This window comes from Cryptomeria japonica, chromosome 2 (genome assembly GCF_030272615.1).
Source record: "Cryptomeria japonica chromosome 2, Sugi_1.0, whole genome shotgun sequence".
Classification (NCBI taxonomy): domain Eukaryota; kingdom Viridiplantae; phylum Streptophyta; class Pinopsida; order Cupressales; family Cupressaceae; genus Cryptomeria; species Cryptomeria japonica.
The window spans coordinates 20522572-20548200 of record NC_081406.1 but is presented as its reverse complement, the minus strand read 5'-3'; the positions used below and the strand labels follow the sequence as shown (position 1 = coordinate 20548200).

Below are 25629 nucleotides of genomic sequence, written 5' to 3'. Positions count from 1 at the left end.
TGCAGTGAAAATGCAATAGTAAAATTAGATTCTAAAATGAATTGAGAGGGGTGCCTTATATAGGGATTTTGTATAAAATCACCTTTAGTCTGACTTATAATTATGATATTTTTGCACAGGGTTAGATTTGAATAGGATGGGACTGCCCTCTCAAAATTCAGGGCAAAAAGTGCAGGACTAGGAGGCATTGATCGACCTAGTCCTGACAATTTCAATCTGACTTTTTAGGAATGTGAGATAATAGAGTTCTAATGCTAAAATTAAGTTTGTGCAACAACATATAATGTTTAGGTAAGGGAAACGTGTCTTGAAATTTGAAATGGAGCGGGATCTATGATAAATTAAGATAATAAAAGATAAAGGGCACACCTAGAAATAAGGGCCCAAATAATAAAGTGTTGCTGTATTAAAGTGGAATAAGACTCATATATTAAATTAAATATTAATTAATTACAATAAAAGTCTTACAATGCATAGAGGAATAGGAAATACTAAAATAAGTGCTAGGAGAGTGTGAAATTAGACACCATAAATAAATGTGTACAATTTATGATGCTACAATAAGTATGAGGGTGTGAGTTGCACTTGAATGTGGATTGATAGGACCAATGAAATCCAATCCCAACTGTTGAAATGGCTCTTCAATTACCATAGGCCTTAAAGGAACAGATGCTAATTGAGGTCTACCAACAAACTTCTTGCATTTTTCCCACTTGGCCACCCAAGTATATGCATCTTTGAGCATGCTTGGCAAGTAATAACACTATCTCAATATTTGAAAGCGAATATGGATGAGTAGTGTCCACCACATGCTTCATTGTAGAAAGCCTAAAGAAACTTTTTTTGTTGATCTTTATCCACACACCTCTGGAATGTCCCATCTAATGCTCTTTTTATTCAATGTATCTCTCTAGATAACATATATGGACGCTTTGAGTTTTACATTCATCTTTTCCTTTGGGGATAGATGAGTAGGGCATGACAGATGACGAGGGCATTGTCAATATGTAAGATAGTGTGCAACATTTGAGAATAATTCATCTTGAATACTTACCCGTAGTAATAGAGGGATATCATTCTCTATGTCAAGCTCATTCTCTGCTATGAGCTTACAAATCCCTCTGCCTTTGATTAACTTAGTGGACTTAATTTCAAGGTAATATTCTTGTACCTTTTCTACATAGGCCCTTCTTTTCTTACAACCTATCTCCTATTGTGCTTTTTTTTTTTGTTACAACAGGGGTATTCCCGTGACCCAACCCAGTGCCCAACCCGCCCTACCTTGGTCTTATTGCCAAGTTGCCATTTAGGAAGGGGCGAGCTGAGGCAAGACAAATCCCCTACGGAGAGGATCCACAACCCGCAAGTAGTCCCCCCTCTTAAATCCGGGGAGGGAGTTGAAACCGAACCTATCTCCTATTGTGTTAGTATGCTCTTTACTATTGAGGAAGGGTGCATCAAGGTTACTAGTTGAAATATTGTAATATGACTAAGTAATGTAATTGGGCATTTGGTTTTGTTGCAGTTTTGATCTATTCAGTGTCAGAAGAAAGTGCTATCAGTAGAAAAATTTTCGATAGCCGAAGTCACTTTTATGTCCGATGAAATGTTTTGGATAAGACTGTTCAGTGTCAGGCAAAAGTGTTATTGGTAGAACTTGAGTTTTTGGTAGTCGATGTTCGATGAAATGTTTCTCATAAGATTGTTCAGTGTCGGGCAAAAGTGTTATCGATAGAACTTGAGTTTTCGAAAAAGCTATTTTAATGTCGAATTTCGATTCTATGCGGATAAACGAGTCTTGGTGGGGACCACGACTGACTCATGTTGCCATGCTAAGTTGGAAGCCGATGATTGGTCTAAATGGGAACAATTGTCGATAGCCTTTTAGATTCAGTAGGGACCACATGTGACTCGATTTGACTTGCTGGGTTGGATGTCGATAATTGGTCTGAGCTACAGTCTGTGTAGTGCGGTTGGAATCGGTATAGATTACACACCGTGTTTTCAACAACTGAAGAGTCTAACGGTTGGAGTCATAAGGAAACTGAACCAAACCGTTTTCTAGGCAGAGATATAAAACGTCTGAAGAAATGGTTGTAGAGAGGTTGCAATTGGATCAATCAGTTGCAAAAGTTGGTCTGTTGGCTAGTTGATGGTTCTATTGATTGCCAAATTGTAGAATGTTGTGCTTGTAATCTGTGCGGATCTTATTCGATCTAGAATGTGTATGTTATTGAACAGAGATTGATTCAAAGTGATTAGTCTATAACTTGTATGTAAATTTGATTTACAGTAATAGAAATGGTTATTGCTTTGGTGTGTGGGTTTTTCACCCGTAAGGGTTTTCCCATGTGAAAATCTGGTGTTAACTCTATGTTTGTGAATCTTGTTTTGTTCTGCTCTTTTATTCTGGAAATGTGCATCTTAATGACTATTATATGAAATTAAAAGCCACCCCTACTTTTCTCCTCTTTGAATTTAACACTGTGGAAGGCGTTTCCGTGTTGTGCTTTCCTTACAAGTGGTATCAGAGCCTTGCCAGTTGTGTTATCCTTGTGGGTAGGACGAGTTTTTTGTGTTAATTCTGTTGTGGGAGTTTTGTAGAGTTGGGGAATCGAGATTGCAGATTGAGGATGGCAAGCACATCAGGGAGAGTAGACATTGAGAAATTCAATGGTGGCAATTATGAGTTATGGAAACTCAAGATGGAAGACCTATTGGTGGACAAAGACCTTTGGGTTGCAGTGTTTGGAACTAAACCTATAGGCATGAAACAAGAGGATTGGGATCTCATAGATAGGAAAGCCAAAGGGATGACTAGACTATGTCTTGCAGATTCTGTTTTGTTGAATGTTCATGAAGAGAAGACAATATCTACTATGTGGAAGAAGCTTGGTAACATTTATTAGAGAAAGTCTCTAGTAAATAAGTTATTCCTAAGGAAAAAGTTGTACTCCTTGAAGATGAGCGAAGGTACATGTGGCAGACCATCTGAATACTTTCAACATGATTGTTGCACAGTTAACTTCTTTGGGAGTGAAGATTGATGACGAGGATCGTCGTATTCTTTTGTTGTGTTCCTTTCCTGATAGATGGGATCGTCTGGTGATGGCTATTGGAAGTACAACAATCACTTTCAAAATGGAAGATGTGGTTGCTTTGCTGTTGTCTGAGGAAGCACGGAGAAGGTCTTTTGAGATGGTCAACGATGCTCTAGCTATGTGGTGCAGATCAAAGGAAAAAGGCAAGCAGAAGGACAAGAAGTCCAAATCCAAGTCACAGGGGAGATCAAAGCCTTCGGGAAAGAAATCCAAGGCAAGATGCTGCAATTGTGGGCAGATTGGCCATATCCGAAAGGATTGTGAGGAGGAGAAGAAGAACGCTTCTAACACTAAGTCTTCTCAGAGCGATGATAATGCCTACAATGTTGTCTTGGTAACATGATATCTCAATAGAGGTGAGTCTTGGTATTGAGTACTTTGGTCATTTGCTTGGAGAGCTTCATGATGGTGCAGTGCTGCATTTTGGAGCTTAGCATGGATTGATCATGGAGGTGCTCTAGAATACCAAGAGACTTGTGGATTTGCTAAAGAGCTATTCTCTAAGTACTACTCCTTTTTGGGGTGTTACAGGATGAGATAGTTGCAGTTCTACATGCATGCTGTGTGCATGGTGAGAGGAGATGAGATGCTTTCTCTGCATGGGGATGTTGATAGTGATTAGTCACTCAACATTTATATGGTGGTGCTTGATGGATTCTAGACTATGGTGCTCGATGTGGACATCATTGGCAAATCGGATATGTGCTTGATCTAGTGCTTAAGTCATGTTGTCTGCATGAATATTCTTTTTGAGATCTCATTTTTGCATGTAGCTAATGTGATAGTGAGTTTGCATGTAGTCGATTGGGATCTGCGAGCTATGCAGTTGTGTGGGCTAATCACCTATTTAGTTGCAGTGGGATAACTCAGATGTGGATTGTCTATATCCATGAGGTTTGATTCAGTGCTTATGCAAACTTGTTAGCTCGCCTTGTCTGTGATCACTTGTGCATTGGTGTGGTTTCTTTGAGATAAGAGGATGGATGATAAGTGAGTACCTGGCTAGTCGGTTATGGGGTCTCGTAGCATGGTGTATTTCCTTGGTTTGGAGATCTTGGTTTCACTAACAATACACCTGTGTGTGGACCTGGAAGATTTTCAAACTTGGGAGATGGTGTGTCAAGATGCTTGGAGAGTTTGTTGAAAGGTGTGTGCACTTGGTCTCCTTGTGTTGTGTAGTGCGGTGCTCAGGTTTGTGACATGGCTTAACCACCTCCTGTGGATTCTATAAGTCTAGTGGTTGTATCGGGCATTAACAGGTCAATCTTTTGCTGCAACGACAACCACACTTGTAACAAGTGGTATCAGAGCTTGGTCACAGGTTCAAATCCCTCACTTGCACTGGGGGGAATTGTTGCAAGGTGTGCGCCCTTGGTCTCCTTGTGTTGTGTAGCACAACGCTCAAGTTTGTGGCATGGCTTAACCACCTCCTATGGATTCTATAAGTCTAGTGGTTATATCGAGCATTAACAGGTCGATCTTTTGGTGCAACGACAACCGCACTTGTAACAAGCGGTATCAGAGCTTGGTCACAGGTTCAAACCCCTTGCTTGCATTGGGGGAATTGTTGCAAGGTGTGCGCCCTTGGTCTCCTTGTGTTGTGTAGAGCAACGCTCGGGTTTGTGACATGGCTTAAAACGCCTCCTGTGGATTCTACAAGTCTAGTGGTTGTATCGGGCATTAACAAGTTGATCTTTTGGGGCAACGACAACCGCACTTGTAACAGAGCTTGGTACCATGGATCATTGGGAGTTTTAGCAATGACTGCATATTCACCATTGGATGGTGGATGATATTCTTAGTGTGCAAATGTTTGGAGGACGTCTTAGATCCTATTGCTACAAAAGGTTCTTTCACATTTGCGGGTACACATCTAGGAGCTGGTGATCATGATATGTTGACATCTTGAGGGCTCAAGGAGTCCTTGATTGAGGTGTTGGTTATGCTTGACAGGTGATGTTGGTGTTATGTCATGGTACACTTTTGATACTAGTTTAGAGTCTGGCATGATACATTGCTCTTGAGACCATGGTATGTTCACGTTGTGCCTATAATCTGGAATGTGTATGTTGCTTGAACAGAGATTGATTCAAAGCTATTAATCTGTAACTTGTATGTAAATTTGATTTACTATAATACAAGTGATTATTGCTTTGGTGTGTGGTTTTTTCACTCGTAAGGGTTTTCCCACGTGAAAATATGGTGTTAACTCTGTGTTTGTGAATCCTGTTCTGTTTTGCTCTGTTATTCTAGAAATGTGCATCTTAATGACTATAATCTAAAATTAAAAGTCACCCCTTCTTTTCTCCTCTTTGAATTTAACACTGTGGAAGCGTTTCCGCATTGTGCTTTCCTTACATTTACTGCAAGATCATGTACATAGACAATAGAGTGGGAATGTAGAATATAGAATGTGAATTGCTTGACTGCTTTCACTACAACATATGCATGCTTTTCAATTTGAAAGTCGTTTAATTCATGCTTCTTCAAGGGGATAATCATGAAAGCAATTGGTGCCTCTATCTACTACCCATTGGTTTGTAACAAAATGTCAAACATCGCGTGCTTAGACTCATAGCAATAGATAATGAAATCTTTATTAAAATCAAGATCAACCAATATAGGGGCATGTGTAATTGCCTCTTTAATATCTTTGAATTATTGCTTTTGTAATTCATTCCATTTAAAACCCCATTTCTCCTTCATTTCTACAATATGCTTGGTAATTTCAAAAAAAATGAGCACAACTTTTCTTAAGAAGTTAACTTTTCTAAATAAAGAATCAACCCTAGTTCTATTTGAAGGTAGATTTAGTTGCTAAATTGCTTTAATTCTCTTGGGATCAATCCCGATTCCTTCCTTAGAGACAATATGTCCAAGGAGTTTCCCTTCAATTTCAACAAAAAAGGCTTCTTTGGGTTCAAAGATATATCGTGTTCTTTGCATCTTTGTAGGATCATTTCCAAATCTTTGAAATTATTTTCCATTTTCTTTGAAAAGTAAGATCATCAAGGTAAATAAATTTAATCTTGTTCTTAAGATCTCTAAAAGAAAGGTCCATTGTTAACAACCTGCCTTGTTCTTTGTATTATTAATTTATTTATTTTTTATTAATTTTATATTTGAGAACTAGACAAAAGTTGCAGAAAGGGTTTGTTTTTGTTTTAAATGTTTGTATTACCAAATGAAGTACAAAAATAGAGTAACTTGCAGCAATAAACTATTCTGAAATAAGTAATAACTGCAATACTCATAAATACAATGAGCTGAAAATTTTAATTTATATGCAGAACCGAATATTTAGTTTCTCTCTAAAATAAAGACACCCCAATACATTAAATATTATCTAATATGTAAATCACACATACCCACAAAATGCAATGCTTTTTTGCTTGAGCTGCTCACAAAGCATCAAAAAGGCACTCTAGTTGGATGTATCAGGAAATGCATAAATCTGATTTTGAACTAAAATCTGCAAATCACTGTAGCAAAATACTGTACCAACGTCACTATAGCAACAACACTTTAACAGCGCCACTATAGCAACAACACTATGGCAGCATCATTGTAGCAATGACACTGTAGCAAACTCTAAATTTTTTTTTCTTTTTTTGGCTGCCACAAATGCCCTCAAATCTGCTCTAACATCTCCAAATCTACCTTGAGTGCTCGGTAAATCAAACTGTAGACATCAAACCAGCAATGAAGCCCAGATGTATTTCCTAAATGAAAACACCAAGAAAGCCTCTAGATTATGTCTCTCAATAATGTGGAGAATGTTGCTTGCAAAGGGTTTTGTCCTCACAAACCCAATAAGAACAATCTCCTTAAGAGGAAATAGCAATATCAAATATCATATTTAGCATAAGAAATGAGCTCCACAAAATTGCTTTTATATCATTCCCAAGAAGTTCGACCCTCTTCACCAAGCCATGTGGGATTAAATAGAATCACTTTTTAGTTTCCCAATGTGGAGTCCAAAATATTAAAGGCCTCGTTCTTTTTTAAAATAAAACATCTTTCACTTTATAACCAGTCCTTATAATCCCTTTATTAAAATAATGATAGTTAAATATTTAATTTAACTTTTTAAATCAATAACATTGTTATTTAATTTAATAACTCCAAACTAGATCAAACTCAGATAGACATCAAAACCAACTCCACCTACATTACTAAAAATATCAACTTTGTCGGTGCGCATCACTGACTTACTAAAAATAAAAGTAGAAGAGAAAGTGCTCGATAAGGCTCCTAAAAAAGCCGTTGCACTCCTTATACCTATCTGAATATGAAAATGCTTCTATCAACACCTCCAAGATTCCCTAATTCCACTCATTAGCCAACGGGAATCTTGTGAATAGACTAATGGTCTCTTTGCGCCAAACTGGCTTAGGAAGGGGACATTACATCCATAGCTCTTTGGAAGGTTGCACCTACATTGACCAAACCAAAAGACATGCAATTGTAAGAAAAATTTCCCCATGGTGTAATGAAGTTGTATTATGTTGGTCTTCCTATTCTACAATTATCTAGTTGTGCCCTAAAAAATCATGCAGCATAAACATCATTTTTTATCCTACTACAACCTAAAGTACATGATCTGTCATTGGTAGTAGATAATTATCTTTTAGAAAGGATTGGTTCAGGTTTCTAATGTCAACACAAATCCTGATTCTCCCCATTCTTTTTCTGAACTGGAACAATGTTTGCTACCCAAGTGGAATGATGAATCAGGTAAATACTCTTTTATCTTTAACATTTTGTCTACCTCTTTGAAGATTGCATCAGCTATCTTTGGGATGTATGTTTATTGTTTTTGCCTGAAAGGAGAAGTTCCTAGTTTGAGAGGAATATAATGTTGTAGTCTTCCCTCCATTAAGTTTTTTAGGTCATCATAGCATCAAGTAAAAAACCCTAGGCAATCAAGTAAAATATAATATATTTTATTAACTAGGCAATCAACTTGTTCCTCTCTTCAGGTGTACAACATTTACTAATCCATACTAACTTTGGGTTATCAAGATCCCCAATATTGATTGTCTCATACTTTCCTGAGCTACTAATGTCTTCTTTGATTTTCTTTTGAATATCTCATTCATGCTTAGCAAATTAGTCTTCAAGAGAGACTAAACATTTAGTTATTTCATTAGCTTTCAATTGGACAACTCCTTCCAAATATTGTACATCATCAAGGAAAAATTATTTACATCTAGTTCCAATTCCTTTGAAATAAGAGCTTGCAAACATTTCTACACTTTCCAAGAAGGCAAGAATTTGCTTATCATTTTAAAAAACCTGCATTGGTCAATATTGCTTGGTACACGAGGCTTATATATCATCTCTATAAAATAATTGGTACTTGGTCAATATTGCTTGGTACTGAATTAAAACTGACATTGTTCTTTTTGTAAAAAAGAATATTTATGCAAAATAAATTGAATGGTCTATAAAATACTTACTTCCTTAATATTTTATGGCATTTGCTCTTTTTGAATTTTAATTCACCTTGACATAATTCATCAGTTGAATGGGGAGGATGCCCCTCAAGCATCTGCAATAAGAGAATAAGTAATAGCTTAATAATATCACATGACAACACTTTACAAAAAAATACAGTTGAATGGAGTTTGTCATAAACTGTTAATAATTACATAGATAGGCCTAAGAAAAAATTGAGCTCATGATATCATACTGGTTATGGCATGCAATCCATAGAAATAAAATGGAAATGTGGATATAGTTTGCATATTAAAAAATAATGGTAATGGTCTTTCACTGCATCTTAAGGTTCACTCAAGGTTAACCCATGTTGTTTAATCCAGTTTAATTTGCATGTTTTCTCTATCCTTGCCATCTTTTTATACATATCATTTCCACCCATAGAAGCACATACAAATTTGGCCTTAATCTTGTAGAATAGAAATAAATATTGTTTCTAGCAATATTCTCAATGTTCAATGGTAAATGTTATTTCTAAATATTCTCAATATTCTCTAAATGTTGTTTCTAGTAATATTCTCAATGTTCAATGGTAAATTGTCAGTAGCAGATTCGATACATTTTTGTTTACATTAGTAAATTCAAACATTTCATAATGAGCAAAATTCTATATTAAAGGATAAGTAGACAGCATGTTAATGTAATTACATTGTAAAAATAATCTGCTACCTATCATATTCAAAAGTTCTTGACCTCACAATAGGAACCTCAAAAATTATACGGTTAGTAATCAGCTGCTTCCGGAATAGACTGTAAATTTTTGAGTCTATTCTGGAAGCAGCTGATTACTATCTCATGGATTGTGGAAACCTAATGTCTGTAATTATAGGGTTCTTAAAATAATTAAAAGGGGCATTACAATTTATTGCATTTGTCGTCACAACGGGTGTGGTATTAAATCACCCATTGCCTTTGTAAGCTTTGGAATTAAAGATCATGAATTGAGATACACTCAATTGGAGTAACATATGCAGTGGTGTGCACCGTTAGAAAAAAAATTTACATCCTACATCCTCATGCAATAGTGATGGTACTTGTTCTGGAAATTAAGTTCATAAACTCAATAGGAGTTAGGATCCAAAGGAGGAAATTATATTGCTAAAATTAAAAAATACAACTTAGAAATTAAACCAACCGATTTGATTCAAGAAAGAGGACTATGCCAATTGATTGTAGAGGATGGTGACATGAAAAAAGAAGATGTTGAAAAAGAAGAGTCAACACTGCCATTCGTTTTATTTATGGATTCTACTAATGAGTGGTATCAAGATATACACTACTTTCTCACTTATATGGTAATTGTCCAAGGCATATGAATAGTAAACAACAAAGAAAATTGAGGCTGAAACCACAAAAATATTTCATTTGAAAAGATGTGTTATATAGGTGAAGATTTGATGATACCTTACTGTAGTGTGGTAACAAACAACAAACCAAAATGTTGGAAGGTTTCATAATCAAGCTTGTGGTGGTTCTCATCCCATATCATGACATTTAATATTTTTTGAATGCTCAATAATATTTGCCCACTTTGTTTGGAGATACGTATGAATGGATGCAAAAGTTTCATTAATGTCAAAAATTCATGGGAAAATCGAAGAGGATACTATACCATTAAAGATTTGTAGTTAACAGTTTTGTCACTCTAATAATAATATGTTGTTAAGTAATAATGGTATAGTTGGCTATGTAATGACATTTGTTTCCAAGTAATTGTTGGTGGTTCCCAACAGTTGGGAATTTTGGTATCGTTGCCGATACGAACCTAGAGATCTAAGCTTTAGAGAGGCAATATGTTGACTAGCAGTTTGACAATGTAATGGGTTGACCAATCGACCAAGAAGTATCGAAAGCTATTGAAGAAGAGGAAGACACAATTGAGGACAAATTGATGCAGGATCTAGAACACCTGTAAGAAGTATCTGTCAATCAGTATTTTCAACGAGAGGAGAGGCTCTCCAACGAGAGGTCCCTGAGAGCGTCATACTCATCTGTGATGACCTGATAGTGAAGGACGTGGTCAACCACCTTCTCCGAAAAATCTTGTGATGTCCCCATCTTATTCTTAAGCTAACTTTAATAAGTATATGTTTAGGGGTGGCAGTCCTGAATCTCTAAGTAGTATTACTTTAGAAATAAAGATTAGAAACAGTGAAGTCTTATAAATAAGATGGTTTCCTTATCATTAACCTCCTTATCCATTGGAACAAAATAAAGGGGCAAGAAGAATATTAGTATTGATTACCTCCAAAAAAGAAAATCTTCACTGATGGTTCAATATATACTTGCAATAAATTAGTTAGCATCATATTATAAACAATAAAGACTTGCAAGCATCCTTGAAATAAGCAATGATCTTCCATCAAAAGGGGAAATACAAATTCTCTATAGTTGTCAAGCATGATGACCACAACCATCCGTACACTTGCTCACAATCATACCATTCCATACATATATTCAGAAAGAACAATGCATAAGATGATAGGGTCGTGAACAAATCATCCACGAAGGAAGTGCATCATCATAATGACAAACATATGGCCACCCACTCCATCAAAATTCCAACTATACCTAATGAAGTCAATGACCATACGTACAAGAAGCGATGAATTACCTATTACAAATCAAACTAAAGACATTCCAACTGTATGATCAAGGAATCAGATGAAATGAGATCGACCATGATGCAGATTAAAGCATGTATCTTCGCCAGCTATTAGACAAGGAGGATCCAATAACCTTAATACCATCAAACTATTGATTATTGATCCCTTTGCAATATCAAAGATATCAAGCATGATTAAGGAGATAAAAAAATTCCTTAGGAATCACATTAATTAACATAATCGGTTAATATCCTTAGGTGGTGCAATTATGACTTAACAAATGAACATGTCTCTATCCACCAATAGACACAACCCATCGGTTGTGTAACTATACATTAGCAATCATTTCATGGAGGGAAGGTGTTGAATATATTATTATATCGTTTCTTATTCCAATTTGGAAGAGCTCAAGGAGAGCCATGTTCGATATTGCTGCTGCTAGGATAATGTTGTTGTCATTGATGTCAACATATTCCTGTGTTTTGGTGTTACAGAGAGCTGTTTGGTGTTCCAGTGATTGCATTGAGTTGATCTGGTTAGTTCATCTGTTTGGGATGCTGAAATACTTCATTCCATATTGGTTTCAGTGATCCGGAAGTTTACTTGATCATATCATTTGATCCAATTTGAAGTTTAGTCTTTCTGTTCAATGGTTGGCAGAGTATGGTATTTGATTTGTTGTGCTCTGGTATGATCATATCTTTGGTTGCGGATTTGGGAGAATGTCTTGGATGTTCATGTGTATCTACATTTCAAATGGTTTGTGATTTGGTGCTCCGCAAGTTATCTTTCTAGTCTGAATTGCTCCTGTTGAGCGTTCTTGAGAGTTAGCGTGTTGATCGATGAAGATTTCAATAAGTGGTGTTGGTGTAGCTATTGCGGATGGTTCCAATATGCTTGTTGGTGTTTTTGATCGTGTCCCATTTGTTTTGGTGGTCCACACTGATCCTTGTGCGCGGTATTGGTGATTTTGTTGATCCGGTGATATTCTTCGTGTTATGCGGTTAATCTTGGCGAGATTTCCGGTGGTGATGCATGTATGGAGATTTGGTTTAGGTCCATGATATGTCGCCTATGACCTCATATTGGTCCGGTTGTTGATTTATGTATCGTGTGATGAGATTTTGTAATTAAGGGTTGAGCGTTTGGCCGACCTTGTAGTCAAGGTTGATGAATTGTATAAATAGGTGTTATAGTCATGTAATTTGGGTGTGGTTGTAGTGTTTGCATTATTAGAGAGTTGTGTATGTGCGCATAAGCGAATTTATCTTTCGGTGTGGTGTATTGAGCAAAGATTGTTGCAGGGCAGACAAATGAGCTTAACCGGAACTGTCATCAAGCATTACCAGATGCTATTTTTGCAGTTCATGTAATCTAGACTGTAGTCCGATCATTATTGTAAGGTAGTGAACCGTCCTTGAGGGTTGGAGCCTTCTAGGTCATCATATCTTGAGCAGTGAGCTCTAGGCAGTGTGCCTGAATGCATGTGCATTCCCTATTGTAATATTTACACATATTACTGCAGAGTCATCTTATTGTGGGTAGGTTCCCACCGTGGTTTTTCCCTTAACCGGGTTTTCCACGTCAAAATCTCGGTGTTATGTGTGTTATTGTTATTGTATTTATCTTTATTCTTGCTGCAGTTGATTGAAATTTGAGATTGTGCTTAATTGGTTTAATCTGGTGAAAATTGATTCACCCGCCCCCCCCCCCCCTCTGTTTTCCTTCATTGTTGTTGCCAACAGTTGGCATCAGAGCTAGATCCTCCGGAAGAAGCTTAACCACTTGAGGAGATCCGAGATGGCAGCCTATGTGTTCAAGAAGGAGAGTCTGAGATTTGATGGAAGCAATTATACAGTTTGGAAGGACCGGATGGAAGTTCATTTGAAATATCTTGGAGATGAGTATTGGAAGATTACAAAGAATGTCTACAATGTTCCTTAGAATGGACCGGTTACTACTGCTGAGAGCAAGGATGCTGAACATAACATAAGAGCTAAGGAAGCATTGCCGAGTTCCTTGATCGATTCAGAGATGACAAATGTGATGGGTTTGAAGATTGCACATGAGATCTGGAAGAAGCTAGAAACCTTGTATGAAGGAGATGCGCAAGTTAAAGTTGCTAAGCTGCAAAGTTTGAAAGGAAAGTATGAAGCATTGAAGATGGGAGAAGATGAAAACATAACATCCTTTATGGCTAAGGTGAATGAGCTTGTCATGAACATCAGATGTGCCGGTGGAACCCTTGAAGAAGATGACATTGTTGCTAAGGTGTTGAGATCATTGCCTCTACCTACAAGCATAAAGTAGCTGCTATTGATGAGATCCGGAGTGTGACTACAGTAACTAGAGACATGTTGGTTGGAAATCTTGTTGCATTTGAGTTGAGAGAATTTGGAGAATCACATGGTAAATTTAACACTGCATTCAAAGCCTCTGTATCCGGGAAGCAGAAGTATGATCCAAGAGAAAGTTCATGTTGGGTATCTAGATATGAAAGAGAGAAGAGAGAGATGGAAGAGCAAGAAAGAGAATTGGATGAGCTTGAAGCCTTTTTTCTCGAAGATTGCCTAAGGGAGCCGGTAAGTATGATGGAAAGTTACCTTTGAAATGTTTCTCTTGTAATAAGTCAGGACATTTTGCTTCTAGGTGCCCTGAGAGAATGTCTAGATATGATAAGCATGATAAATTTGAAAGGCATGATGGACCTAATAAATATGATAGATATGAGAAGCATGATAAGTATTATAAACCCTATAAGCCCTACCGGAAGTTTAGAAATCAGAAGAGATGCTATTATACTGCTGATGAAGGTCTGACAGATGAAGAATCAGAGAATGGGAATTCAGAAAATGAGTTTGTATTTATTACTATCAAGGAAGATGATCCGGTAACTGAAATATCCCCTGTTGGTATTAACTGTAAAACAATGCTATCCTAGTTGGGTGTTATGCTGTTTTGGAGTTCGTGTGTTATGCTGACAGAGTTTTCGGATTATAGTAAAGACCAACTTATATGAATATTTTAATAAAAATCAACTCCAAATGACTCTTCTTAATTGATAGATGACAAAGAGATGCTTAAGCAACAAACTATGGATGATATTTATGAATCTAAGTCATCAAACCATATCATACAGCAGACTGACATTATTATGAACACTTGGCATACATCCTTAGACAATCATACATATAAAGGTGATGTAGATGCAAAACCAAACTCCTTTCTTCTTATTCCATTTGACCATCCAAAAACATTACATAGGCAACAAATTGTTCAAATATAAGGACTGATATTATAGACAGTCTGAAGACAAATGACAGTCCTAATCTTTAAGCATTCAACTAATAATTACAACAAAGTATTATTAGCAAATGAACCTGGGATGTGGCGCTGTGAAGAAGCAAGCGACATCATAGACAAAGAGCCTCCAATGTGCCAAGTTCGAACCATTTCATAATTCGCCCCTGCTGCTGCAAGTAGAAAGTCTGATATTTGATGTTGCTCAGCAATAAACCCTCAACCTCCTCTCCTAAAGGGATTGTTGGTCGTAAAATGGGCTTTGTACTACTTGTTAAGCTACGTTGGTTAAGTATGTTAGTGTCATCGAGGGTAGTTGTTCGTTGCACGACGATTCTCCACGGGTGGTAACTGCAACCCTCGACCGTGTCTTTATATATGCTCTTGTACTTGTTGTTGGAGACACTGATGCAGAGAATGATTATTGTACTAGACATTTTGGCATTAATGAAAGCATTGCTCTGAGTTTCTGGTTACTATTCAATCCTATGGTTATCATCGGACTGTTGATATGCAATATTAATAACACACCCCACCAGGGAAACATCTGGTGCTATTGCCGTCTGAATCTGGGTAGCCACAGAGCGTGAATGGCCTACGAAGGATAATAGGCCAGCCCATTGGCAATAGCATCGAGGGGGATGATAGCCGACTAAGAGAACTTTACGAAGGGGAGAACGCATTCACAGGCGATTCCGTGATCCGATTCCAAGCGGCTATAGAGACTTTCATACGAGGGGAGGCTACACAAGAAGAGGTACCCGAGGCTATAGTTTGGGACGCTCTAAATGTCAGTCCAGCGGCAAATAGGTTGTTGCACCAACTCCCGCATCTCCTAGCCCAAGCAACCCTTGCCCACCAACACCGAAGGGAGGAAACACAGCGTGAGGAGCGATGCCAATAGGTCCTCCGAGAGTATGAGGAAAACAACCGTTGCTGGGAAGAGGAGCGTAAGGGCAAGTGATGACAGGAAACTTGAACCTTGAGCCTCAGGGGCTGAATAAAGAACACTCCTACATTATGTACGGGAATTAATGCCCAACTTATTAAATAAGGATAGAAATAAGAAGGCACAAAGTGACAAGTGGGAGGCCGCACAGAGAGCCCTGATTCTGGAACAACAAGTAGAACGTAGACGGAGGCTGAGGCAACTTGCCGAAGGACGACCTGCCGAAGGGTTGCCCAAAGGGAACCAAGGAGGTGTCACGGAGGGTGCAGGAGCAGAAGCCGAAGGAGATTTTTGCATGTAGCCAGAACATCATAGGGTGAGAAGCTACGAAGAATTTTTGGAGGAAACAAGGCTACGAGGAAATCTGGTCGAAGAGAGCCGGGATCAATTCAGGAATTTATCCCTTACACCATGCACGGAGGACCACCGAAGGGAGCGAACAGACGACGAGGCTGAGAACAGAGGGGAGGGCAACCGTACGATCGTAGGTGCAGAGGAGGCACAGGCACACGAAAAGCAAGACCCCCTCTTGGGACCCATCACACCAAGCACGCGGGTACAAACCACCGTACCCCCAGTCACTCAAACGGCAAACACCACCAGCGCGGGTGGGAGTGGTGCAGGTACACAACAAGCGACACGACCCCAATCAATGGCCAGTAAGCAAAAGCTGTTGAAGTTCAACGGCGACAGGAAGGAAGATCCCGTCTGCCATTGCCGCACTTGCGAAACCATATGGTCAGCGAACGGTGTTACCAACTAGGACGAATGGGTAACACAATTTCCAGCAACCTTAAGGAGAGTGGCCATCGACTAGTACTACGATATGGATAAGGGCAAAGTCAGCACATGGCCCAACTTGAAGGAGTTCGAGATAGAGTTCCGCCTCCTCAGAGATGACAATGAAATAGTAGCCGAAATCTATGGCACAAAGCAGAACAAGAACGAGACGGTCTGAGCCTATAGTCGGTGGCTCAAGGAACTGTTGGGAAAAATGGAGAGTCAACCAGCGGATGGGTTGAAAAAGAGATGGTTCGTGGAGGGACTGAAACACATAATAGAGCGATGGATCTCGAGAGCAAGACCAAGACATCCAAGAAGAAAAAGAAGGATAGCTCATCCGAGGATGATGACTCTTCCGAGGGAAGCAGCAGCGATGGCAAGTCCGGCAAAAAGGTGCAAGCCTTGCAGAAGGACATGCTGAGGATGATGAAAGAGCTGAAGGTTATGAAGGGAGGTCCGAGCAAGACTGACGAAGGAGAGCTTTGGTGCACAGAATGTAAGACGGACAGCCACACGAAAGGCTCTTGCCCAAAGAAGGCCTATTGTGATATATGCCAATTGATGGGGCATCCCACTAGGGAATGCCCCTAAAACATGAAAACACGAAACCAACAAGTATTGCTTATGCAGGAACAACCAACTACATCGGGCGGTACTGACAGCTCCCAGGCGAACAACAATGCAACATCGGGAGGCTACCAAGATAACCGGTGTGGAGGACGAAACAACAATAACAATACAAGGAGCCGGATCCAATATGACTCCAAAGGCCGACCGATGATACAGTGTAGAGCGTGCAGCTAGTGAGGGCACTTCACCCTTGAGTGCCCGAAGCGAGAGGCCACACAATATTTGTGCAAATGGTGCGGACCGGGAGACCACGAAGACGCCACCTGCCCGAAGTCCGGCGTCAACTTGCTCAATATCGAGGAAACCAAAGAAGAGGAAGTGCTGGCAGTAACCCGCGCCCAAGCCAGACAAGCAACATGCCCAGACCCGGAGACAGAGAAGCGAAGGGTATGGGAAGCATGGGAAGAACTTGAGAAAGAGATACGAGAGAGGGCGAAGGTGAAGGGTACGGCGGTTACTTCCAGCCGACTGGAGGCGGAGGAGGCTATACTAAAGCAAATTTTAAAACTGGAGGTGCCTGTGAAGGTACACGACCTCCTCCAGACAATGCCTCAATTACGAACGACATTGCTGAATAATCTCTCCCAACCATGCACCAATACCAACCACTGCACGGATGTTCCTGGGGGGTCTGCAATAGACCCCAGGCTGCTGGTAGTTAACACTGGAAGGAACCCGGCCATTGTGGAGATGGGTATCCCTAGCACCATCCTAACCGATACCATCGTCGATGGTGGATCGAGAGTGAATGTTCTTCCAGAAGAAACTTGGCGGAAGCTGGGGAAGCCGACGCTGTGGCCATCTACATTCAATATGCTAGGAGCAGATCAACATGGAATCAAACCCATCAGGACACTGATGGGCCAGCAAGTTACCATCGGGGCGCAACCCTTCATATTGGACTTCGTGGTAATCCCACTAAAGAAAAAGGGTATGATGTGATCTTAGGGAGAGGGTGGCTAGTGGTAGCCAAGGCCACCCACAACTGGAAGAAGAACACTCTGTCTATGGAGAATGGAGGAAGGAAGTTTATCATAGACCTTGGGATGCAGTTGGTTAGTGAGGAACTGGCATCATCTTCGGAATCGGAGAGTGAAGGAGAAAGCGACCTGAGGGACGAAGGACGGGGCTGCATGGAGCCCAACAATGAACGGATTCTCAAACTAGGAGAGTGCTCTGAGGATGAGACGGGGTCATTGAACAGGCTCTTCCACTGGCAAATGGAGGATTACGAATGTTCCAGAGCTACAGGCTCGAAGTAGAGGAACCACAGCAAGTAACAGAGGAGGTGTACCTGCCGGAATACAGAGAACATTGGAAGGGAGACGCCCGTGTGAGTGACACCACCGCACACCAGTTCCCGAAGGAAGAACCCATCAAGTATCAAGAGGTAAAATTGAAGGAGAAAAACCTCGGTCATGTAGATGATCCCAGGATCATTTGTGTCGGCAATGATTGGAACCCTATGTGGAAGGCCACAACCTTCAAAATCTTTATTCTTCTTCTTCTTCTTATGTACGGGAAGGAGACCGTGGTCCCTATAGAATTTATGGTTCCAGGTCTTCGGATGGCCATTGAAAATAGACTTGCCATCAATGGGTCCAAATTGAAACCCTGCCACGAGAAGCGCGCAGGGGACCTGAGAGGCCAGAAGGACATCCGAGAGTCCGGAGGGAGACCCGAGAGGATGGAACGGGACCCGAGAGGCTGGGCAGGCGACTCGAGAGGCACGGGACCAAAGTGGGAGACTCTCGGGCAAGGCAAACCGAGAAGGATGAAGGGCGATCCCAGAGGCACAAGACTCGAGCCGAAGACTCTCAGGACAATTAGATTAGGAAATTAAATTATAAAAATAAAAAATAAATAAAAAAATTCGGTGGCCATGGTGGAACTACCGTATGGTGAAATTGCCGTGCGGTGGGACCACCATCGGGGGCCACTGTCGGTGACCACCGTGCAGTGGAACCACTGTCGACGGAGGTCACCGGCAGTGGAATACCACCGTAGGCCTGAAGGAGCACGACGACAGTGGCGTTGGTTTAAAAAAGGGTGAAAGGAAAAATACCACGACACGACAGGGATAAACGATGGTGATGGCACGTGAAAAGAAAAATGTGTCAACATTCAAACAAACATGCATTTAATTTAAAAAAAAAAACGACGATCAGATTGAAAAATCATTCGATGGAGTCTGGACCCCGCAAGGGGCGTTGCCCCAGAGCCCCAATTTATTTTTGAGCTACAATACACTTTTGAGTTGGGCGAAGGGCATTAGAGAAGTCACGGTAAGTGTTGGGGTTGTTCTGTACTATGAGAAAGAAGCCTGAAGCTAAGCATTGGCGGGGAAGCCATAAGCCGTAGAGGGAGATGGATTTGGAGGTTGCGAACAAATGGAGTTTGAGGGAAGGCATTGCAAGCACGCGAAGTCGTACAGTACGAGGGAGTTATTCAGTCAGTTATCAGCCTTTGGGAGTGTGATGGAGGATTTGAGGTGTCTCCTAGCCTTTGTGTTAGAGGGTTGTGAGTCATGACCACTTCCAGGCATGAATGGTACGCTTTGAGAAACTCGGAGTATGTCCCGGCTGGACTTGAGGTTGCCTTGGTGGATGCACAGAGGGCTCAGGAGGAGGTGACAACCACGTTGGAGGCAGTAGTAGCGTGAGACTTAGCTCAGTGTACCTAGGAGTTGGATGCCGAGAGGGCAGTGCGGGTGGCTATCGAGGACAAATTGGCTAGGGAGACAGTATCATTTGAGTAGCAGTTGGTGGAGGCAGAGACTGAAAAGCGTGTTTTGCAGACAAGTTTGGTTTAGGCACGGGAGGACTGTGATGTCAAGGAAAAAAAGAACTCCTTGCGGAAGCAATAATGGTGAAATCCGCACTCGAGTATCGGATGGTAGTAGAAAAGAGTTTTCAGGCGAGGACGCAGTAGGTGATAAGCAACTCTGTCATCCGAAGACAACTTTTCTTAGGGGGGAGATGATGTTGGTTGTAAAATGGGCTTTGTACTACTTGTTAAGCTACGTTGGTTAAGTATGTTAGTGTCGTCGAGGGTAGTTGTCTATTGCACAACGGTTCCCCACGGGTGGTAACCGTAACCCTCGACCGTGTCTTTATATATGCTCTTGTACTTGTTGTTGGAGACACTAATGCAGAGAATAATTATTGTACTAGACATTTTGGCATTAATGAAAGCATCGCTCTGAGTTTCTGGTTACTATTCTATCCTATGGTTATCATCTCACTGTTGATATGCAATATTAATAACACACCCCACTAGGGAAACAGGGATCACCTTCACCTTACAAGGATAGTGCTACCATAAAATCATGAGATTTGATGCAAAATGAAGTAGTATGAACAAAATCGAAGGGTCACAGCTGACTGGTATGATTTTGGATTCAGACTGATTGAGTTATAATTCTTCCACAATATCACTTAGAAACACCTCAAGAAGAATTGCCCAAGGCAAACAAAATTATCGCTGTCCTCAAACTTAGCATTAGATGCATCAATGATGAAAGGTGAACAAAATCGTGGGAGTATAGTCTGAAGTCGGTTTTGTTATCAGACCTGCAAACAGACCAATCTTCATGCAATTCGATCTTCTACCATCCTCCAACAATATCGCTTATAAGCCTCAAGGAAAGCTGATGCAAATAGAGCACTCAATCTGAAACATCTGAAGATGCCATGTATATTCCATCCACCATGAAAGGTACAACAACTCATTAAACACAATTAGGAAGACTAAGGTGTCTCCCTCTCTCAATAGCAACCCCTTGGAAGATCTCTCACTTCCTCAGTTATGCCAACCATCGGGAGTTTTCGTTCCCAAATGATTGTCTGCAGAAAACCCTTCGGCTCCACAAGTCTACATAAGAAGAGATACTCAACAACTAATGCCCAACAATGAATCACCTCCCTCTATTTATTTCTTTCTTATCCAATCATATGATTGCTTCTAGAAGATCTCTTCTTATCGGGTAGGTACACTTTATTATTATTTTATTACACATTAATTTAATTGCACTTTATAAAATATTATTATATTATAATCAAAGTGCCAACGTCTTGCAATATGTGTAATCTCCTTATTTCGCCATAAAACCCAATAGACATGAAATGTGAAACCGTGAATCACTGCAACTCAACCCCCTAATCAATCCTCTTGGCCTACGAGGGTCGGATGATAGGCCAATCGCGTGAAAATCTGAGGACTAATGAGAAGGGGACATTACAGTCCGCCCTCCCTGAAATTGCTTGTCCTCAAGCAATCTCAATGCTAGATGTTGCAGAATATCTTCTCTTTCCCAAGTCGCATCCTCAACCGGCACATCTTTCCACCACCAAATATTCCCTGATGACTCTATTCCTCAACCTGCGCTCCCTGGAATCAATGATAGCCTCAGGTACTAGTATCAATTTCCCCTCTTCATCAAGAGGAGGCAGCACTGTGGAAGGTACAATGTGATGTCCAATTGCCTTTTTAAGGCGTGATACATGAAAGACATTATGTACCTTTGCATCTGTCGGTAGCTCAATCTCATAGGCCACCTCTCCCACTCTCCTAACAATCCTGAATGGTCCATAATAGCGTGGCTTGAGCTTCTTCGTACCACTCTTTTTGAGTGTGGACTGCCTATATGGCTGCAACATCAAATACACCATGTCACCTACATCAAATGACCGCTCAACTCGCTTCTGGTCTGCGTACTATTTCTGTTGATTTTGTGCCTTGTGTATGTTCTCCTTCAATGATATTACAATGTCCCGACTCTCCTAGAGAAGATCCTTAGCACTCGGCACTCTGCTATCACTCAACAAAAGATCCAAGAAGTTGGGTGCATCAGACCCATACAAGGCCATAAATGGTGTCATCGGGATGGACATGTGGTAAGTAGTATTATAACAATACTCACATAGGTGCAACCACTTAACCCATGCCCGCTGTTGTCCAGCTATGTAGTTCTAGAGGTAACCTTCCACCCATTTGTTCACATTTTTTGTCTGACCATCTGTTTGTAGGTGGTAGCTCATACTAGGAGTAAGCTCGGTACCACTGAGTCTGAATAACTTCTGCCAAAAATGACTCATAAATCTGTTGTCTTGTCACTAACTATGGTCCGAGGCAATCCATGGAGTTTGAAAACCTCTCGAAAAAATAAATCTGCTACTTGAGTTGTTGAATAAGTAGCTGAGATGAAATCCTGTAATGAAATCCATCGATACAATTACTGTCGTGGACTCTAGGCAATCCTGTAATGAAATCCATCGATAGGCGTTCCCACTTCCTGTCAGGAATGGGTAGTGGCTAGAGGAGACCCATCGGATAAGTATGTTCCTACTTGTCCAGCTGACAAACAGGACACTCCCTAACATACTGAAGGACATCGGACTTGAGCCCTTTCCAAGTGAACCGTTCCCGAACCTGTCTATATGTCTTATAGTAACCTAGATGTCCGGCCATGGGAGAATCATGCAAGGCTCTCAAAATCCTGCCCTTCATCTCTAATCCTAGTACAAGAAAAATTCTCCCTTTGTAAATGATAAGATCATTCACAATGGAGTACCTAGCATCCTGCACTGTACCATCCATAATGCTAGAGGCCCATGAATCTTTAGCATACTCTGTTGAAATCAAATGTCTCCAATCCTCAGTAATCTCAATTATAGCACTCAAATGTGGTCTACGAGACAATGCATCAGCAACAACATTGTTCTTCCCTTTGACATAGGTGATGTCAAAGCATACACCAGCAGCTTACTAACGCACTTCTGTTGGCAGTCATTCAAATCTCGCTGCTCAAAGAAGTGCCTCAAACTGGTATGGTCCGTCTTGATGTTGAATTCGGAGCTTATCAAGTACTGCCTGAACTTGGCCAAAGCATGCATAATGGCCAACATCTCCTTATCATATATGTTGTAAGTCCGCTCAAGCCCTCTCAATTTCCGGCTCTCAAAGGCAACAGGATGCTTGTCCTGCATGAGAACTGCACCTATACCCTCTCTCGATGCATCACACTGAAGCTCAAAGGGTCTAGAGAAATTTGGGACAACCAACACTGGACATTTGGTCATCAACTGTTTGAACTTTTCAAAACACTATTGTGCCTAGTCAGTCCAAACGAAAGCCCCCTTTTTCGTCAAGTCTGTCAATGGTGCTACCTGCTGAGAAAAGCCCTTGACGAAGCGTCTATAGAAACCACATAATCCCATAAATCCTCTAAGTTGTGTAAGGTTCTCAGGAGTAGGCCATTCTATAATGGCTCGAACCTTATCGGGATCCATCTGCACCCCCTTAGCACTGATAACGTGTCCAAGAATAAATATTTTTTTTAACACTAAAGCACACTTGGACTCCTTAGCATACAACGACTCCTCCAAAATACTCAATACCTCATCCAAACATGCTAAGTGCTCTTGCCATGTCTTGCTATAGACCAAAATGTCATTGAAGAATACCAAGACAAATTTCCTCAACCGGCGCTCGAAGACCCTGTTCATCGTGGACTGGAAAGTGGCTAGCACATTGGTCAAACCAAAGGGCATGACCAAGAACTCAAAGTGTCCACAATGGCATCGAAAAGCTGTCTTTTCTATGTCTTTCTCCCTTACCCGAATCTGATGGTATCCTAATCTCAAGTCAATCTTCGAGAAGTAGCAAGCTCCATGTAATTCATGGATAAGCTCATCGATGCGTGGAATAAGGTATCGGTTCTTGATGGTTCTCTTATTCAAAGCCCTATAATCTATGCACATCCGTAGAGTACCATCTGTAGTCGGGAATAATCAATTATGTTATAGTGTCATCATTATGTTGTGTCATCATTAGTAATTGTGTGTTATGGGAGTCAGTTAGTTCACCCGAAGGGTAGTTGGATGCGACGGTTGGTCGCACCCCCTCGAGTATTATATATTGTATCTTGTTCCCTCGGGAAATAATCATTGTAACTGGGGACTATATGAAGGAAAATATACTTGTTTCTTTGGAGTTATAACACTTATCTTATGGCATACTAGTATCTCTTATTTTGTACTATGCATTTACTTCTTATGTTTTTGAAATAGTTTCCATAGGCGAAACATCTGGCGTCGTTGCTAGGTCTAATCCGGGCATACATGGCTGAAGGATAAATGAGTCAACCTGTCTGCGAGAACATCGTCGATGAGGATGATGAGCAACTAAATGAATTCTATGAAGGAGAGGATGCATTGACGAGAGACTTCATAATCTGGTTCCAGGCGGCCATAGAAACCTTCGTGCGGAGAGAGGCAACACGGGAAGAAGTACCGCAAGGTGTAGTGTGGGACGCTCTCAATGTCAGTCTGGCGGCAAACAGACTGTTGCACCAACTCCCTCGCTCACCAGAACCAAAGGGGGGAGATTGAGCGAGAACAAAGATGACAGCAAGTTCTCCATAATTATGAGGAAAACAACCGGCGATGGGAAGAAGAGCGTGATGAAAGACGCCGTAGGGGAAACTAACTCCTGAACCCCTATGAGAGGAATAAAGCAATAATGAATTAATCCTTGCACAATGTTGACATAAATTAGGGCCGAAAGGGAAAATAATAAAAGTTTTTTTTTGTTTTGTGTACATGATGTGTGCTTGCTATGTACGGAAGTGATTTATGCCCAATATACTAAATAAGGACAATAATAAAAAGATACAAAGTGACGAATGGGAAGTGGCACAAAGAGCGTTGAATCTCAGACAGCGGATAGAACGAAGGCGTAGGCTAAGGCAGCTTGCCGAGGGATGACCGGCCGAGGGGTTGCTCGAAGGGAACCCAGGAGGTGTCACGGAGGTTGTGGAGGCAGAGATAGATGGAGAGAATTACACTCTCTACACTGTCGTAGGGTTTCCCGAAGGGAACCTAGAAGGAGTCACGGAGGGTGCCGAAAGAGAACTCTACAGTTCGCCAGAATACCACCGTAGGGTAAGAAGTCGCGAAGAGTTGGTGGAACAAACAAGGCGAAGTCTACACTTGATTGACGCTACTAGAGACCTACTAAAGAACTTGTCCATTTTGGAGGACAACAGGAGGGAGAAAACCAACCAAAGGGAGACGACCGAAGGTGACGATACGGCCGAAGGTGCCGAGGAGCACAAAGGTACCGAACAGGAGGCAATTTGTTCGGTTTGGGGTCAGCAATCTTCTCCGGAGGGCCCACGAATGGAGGGTCAGGTGCAGGAGGCGAAGGTGAAGGATCACCAAGTACAAGCACACAAGACACCTGAGAGTCAACTATTGGGCAAAATGGAGAGTCAACCAGCAGATGGGTTGAAAAAGAGATGGTTCGTGGAGGGACTGAAACACTCCCTCCAGAAGAAGATGAAAATTGTTCCACCAAGCTCGTACGAAGATGCATAAATAGAGTGATGGATCTGGAGAGCGAGACTAAGACATCCAAGAAGAAAAAGAAGAAGGATAGCTCGTCCGAGGATGATGACTCTTCCGAGGGAAGCAGCAGCGATGGCAAGTCCGGCAAAAGGGTGCAAGCCTTGCAAAAGGACATGCTGAGGATGATGAAAGATCTTAAGGTTATGAAGGGAAGTCTGAGCAAAACCGACGAAGGGGAGCTTTGGTGCACGGAATGTAAGACGGACGGCCACACGAAAGGCTCCTGCCCAAAGAAGGCCTATTGTGATATATGCTAGTTGATGGGGCATCCCACCAGGGAATGCCCCTACAACATGAAGACACGGAATGCACAAGTGCTATTCACTGAGTAGGCCACAACATCCACACTA

At 41.0% G+C, this 25629-nt stretch overlaps 1 protein-coding gene across 1 annotated transcript in view; it reads right to left on the bottom strand.

The window, feature by feature from the left end:
* Nucleotides 1-25629, bottom strand: part of LOC131035405 (serine/threonine-protein kinase VIK) — a 322138-nt gene that overhangs the window by 23464 nt on the left and 273045 nt on the right. Inside the window, exon 11 of the mRNA XM_057967104.2 lies at nucleotides 8564-8655. Within this exon, the coding sequence (XP_057823087.2) occupies nucleotides 8564-8655 (92 nt within the window). The remainder of the gene's footprint in view (nucleotides 1-8563; nucleotides 8656-25629) is intronic.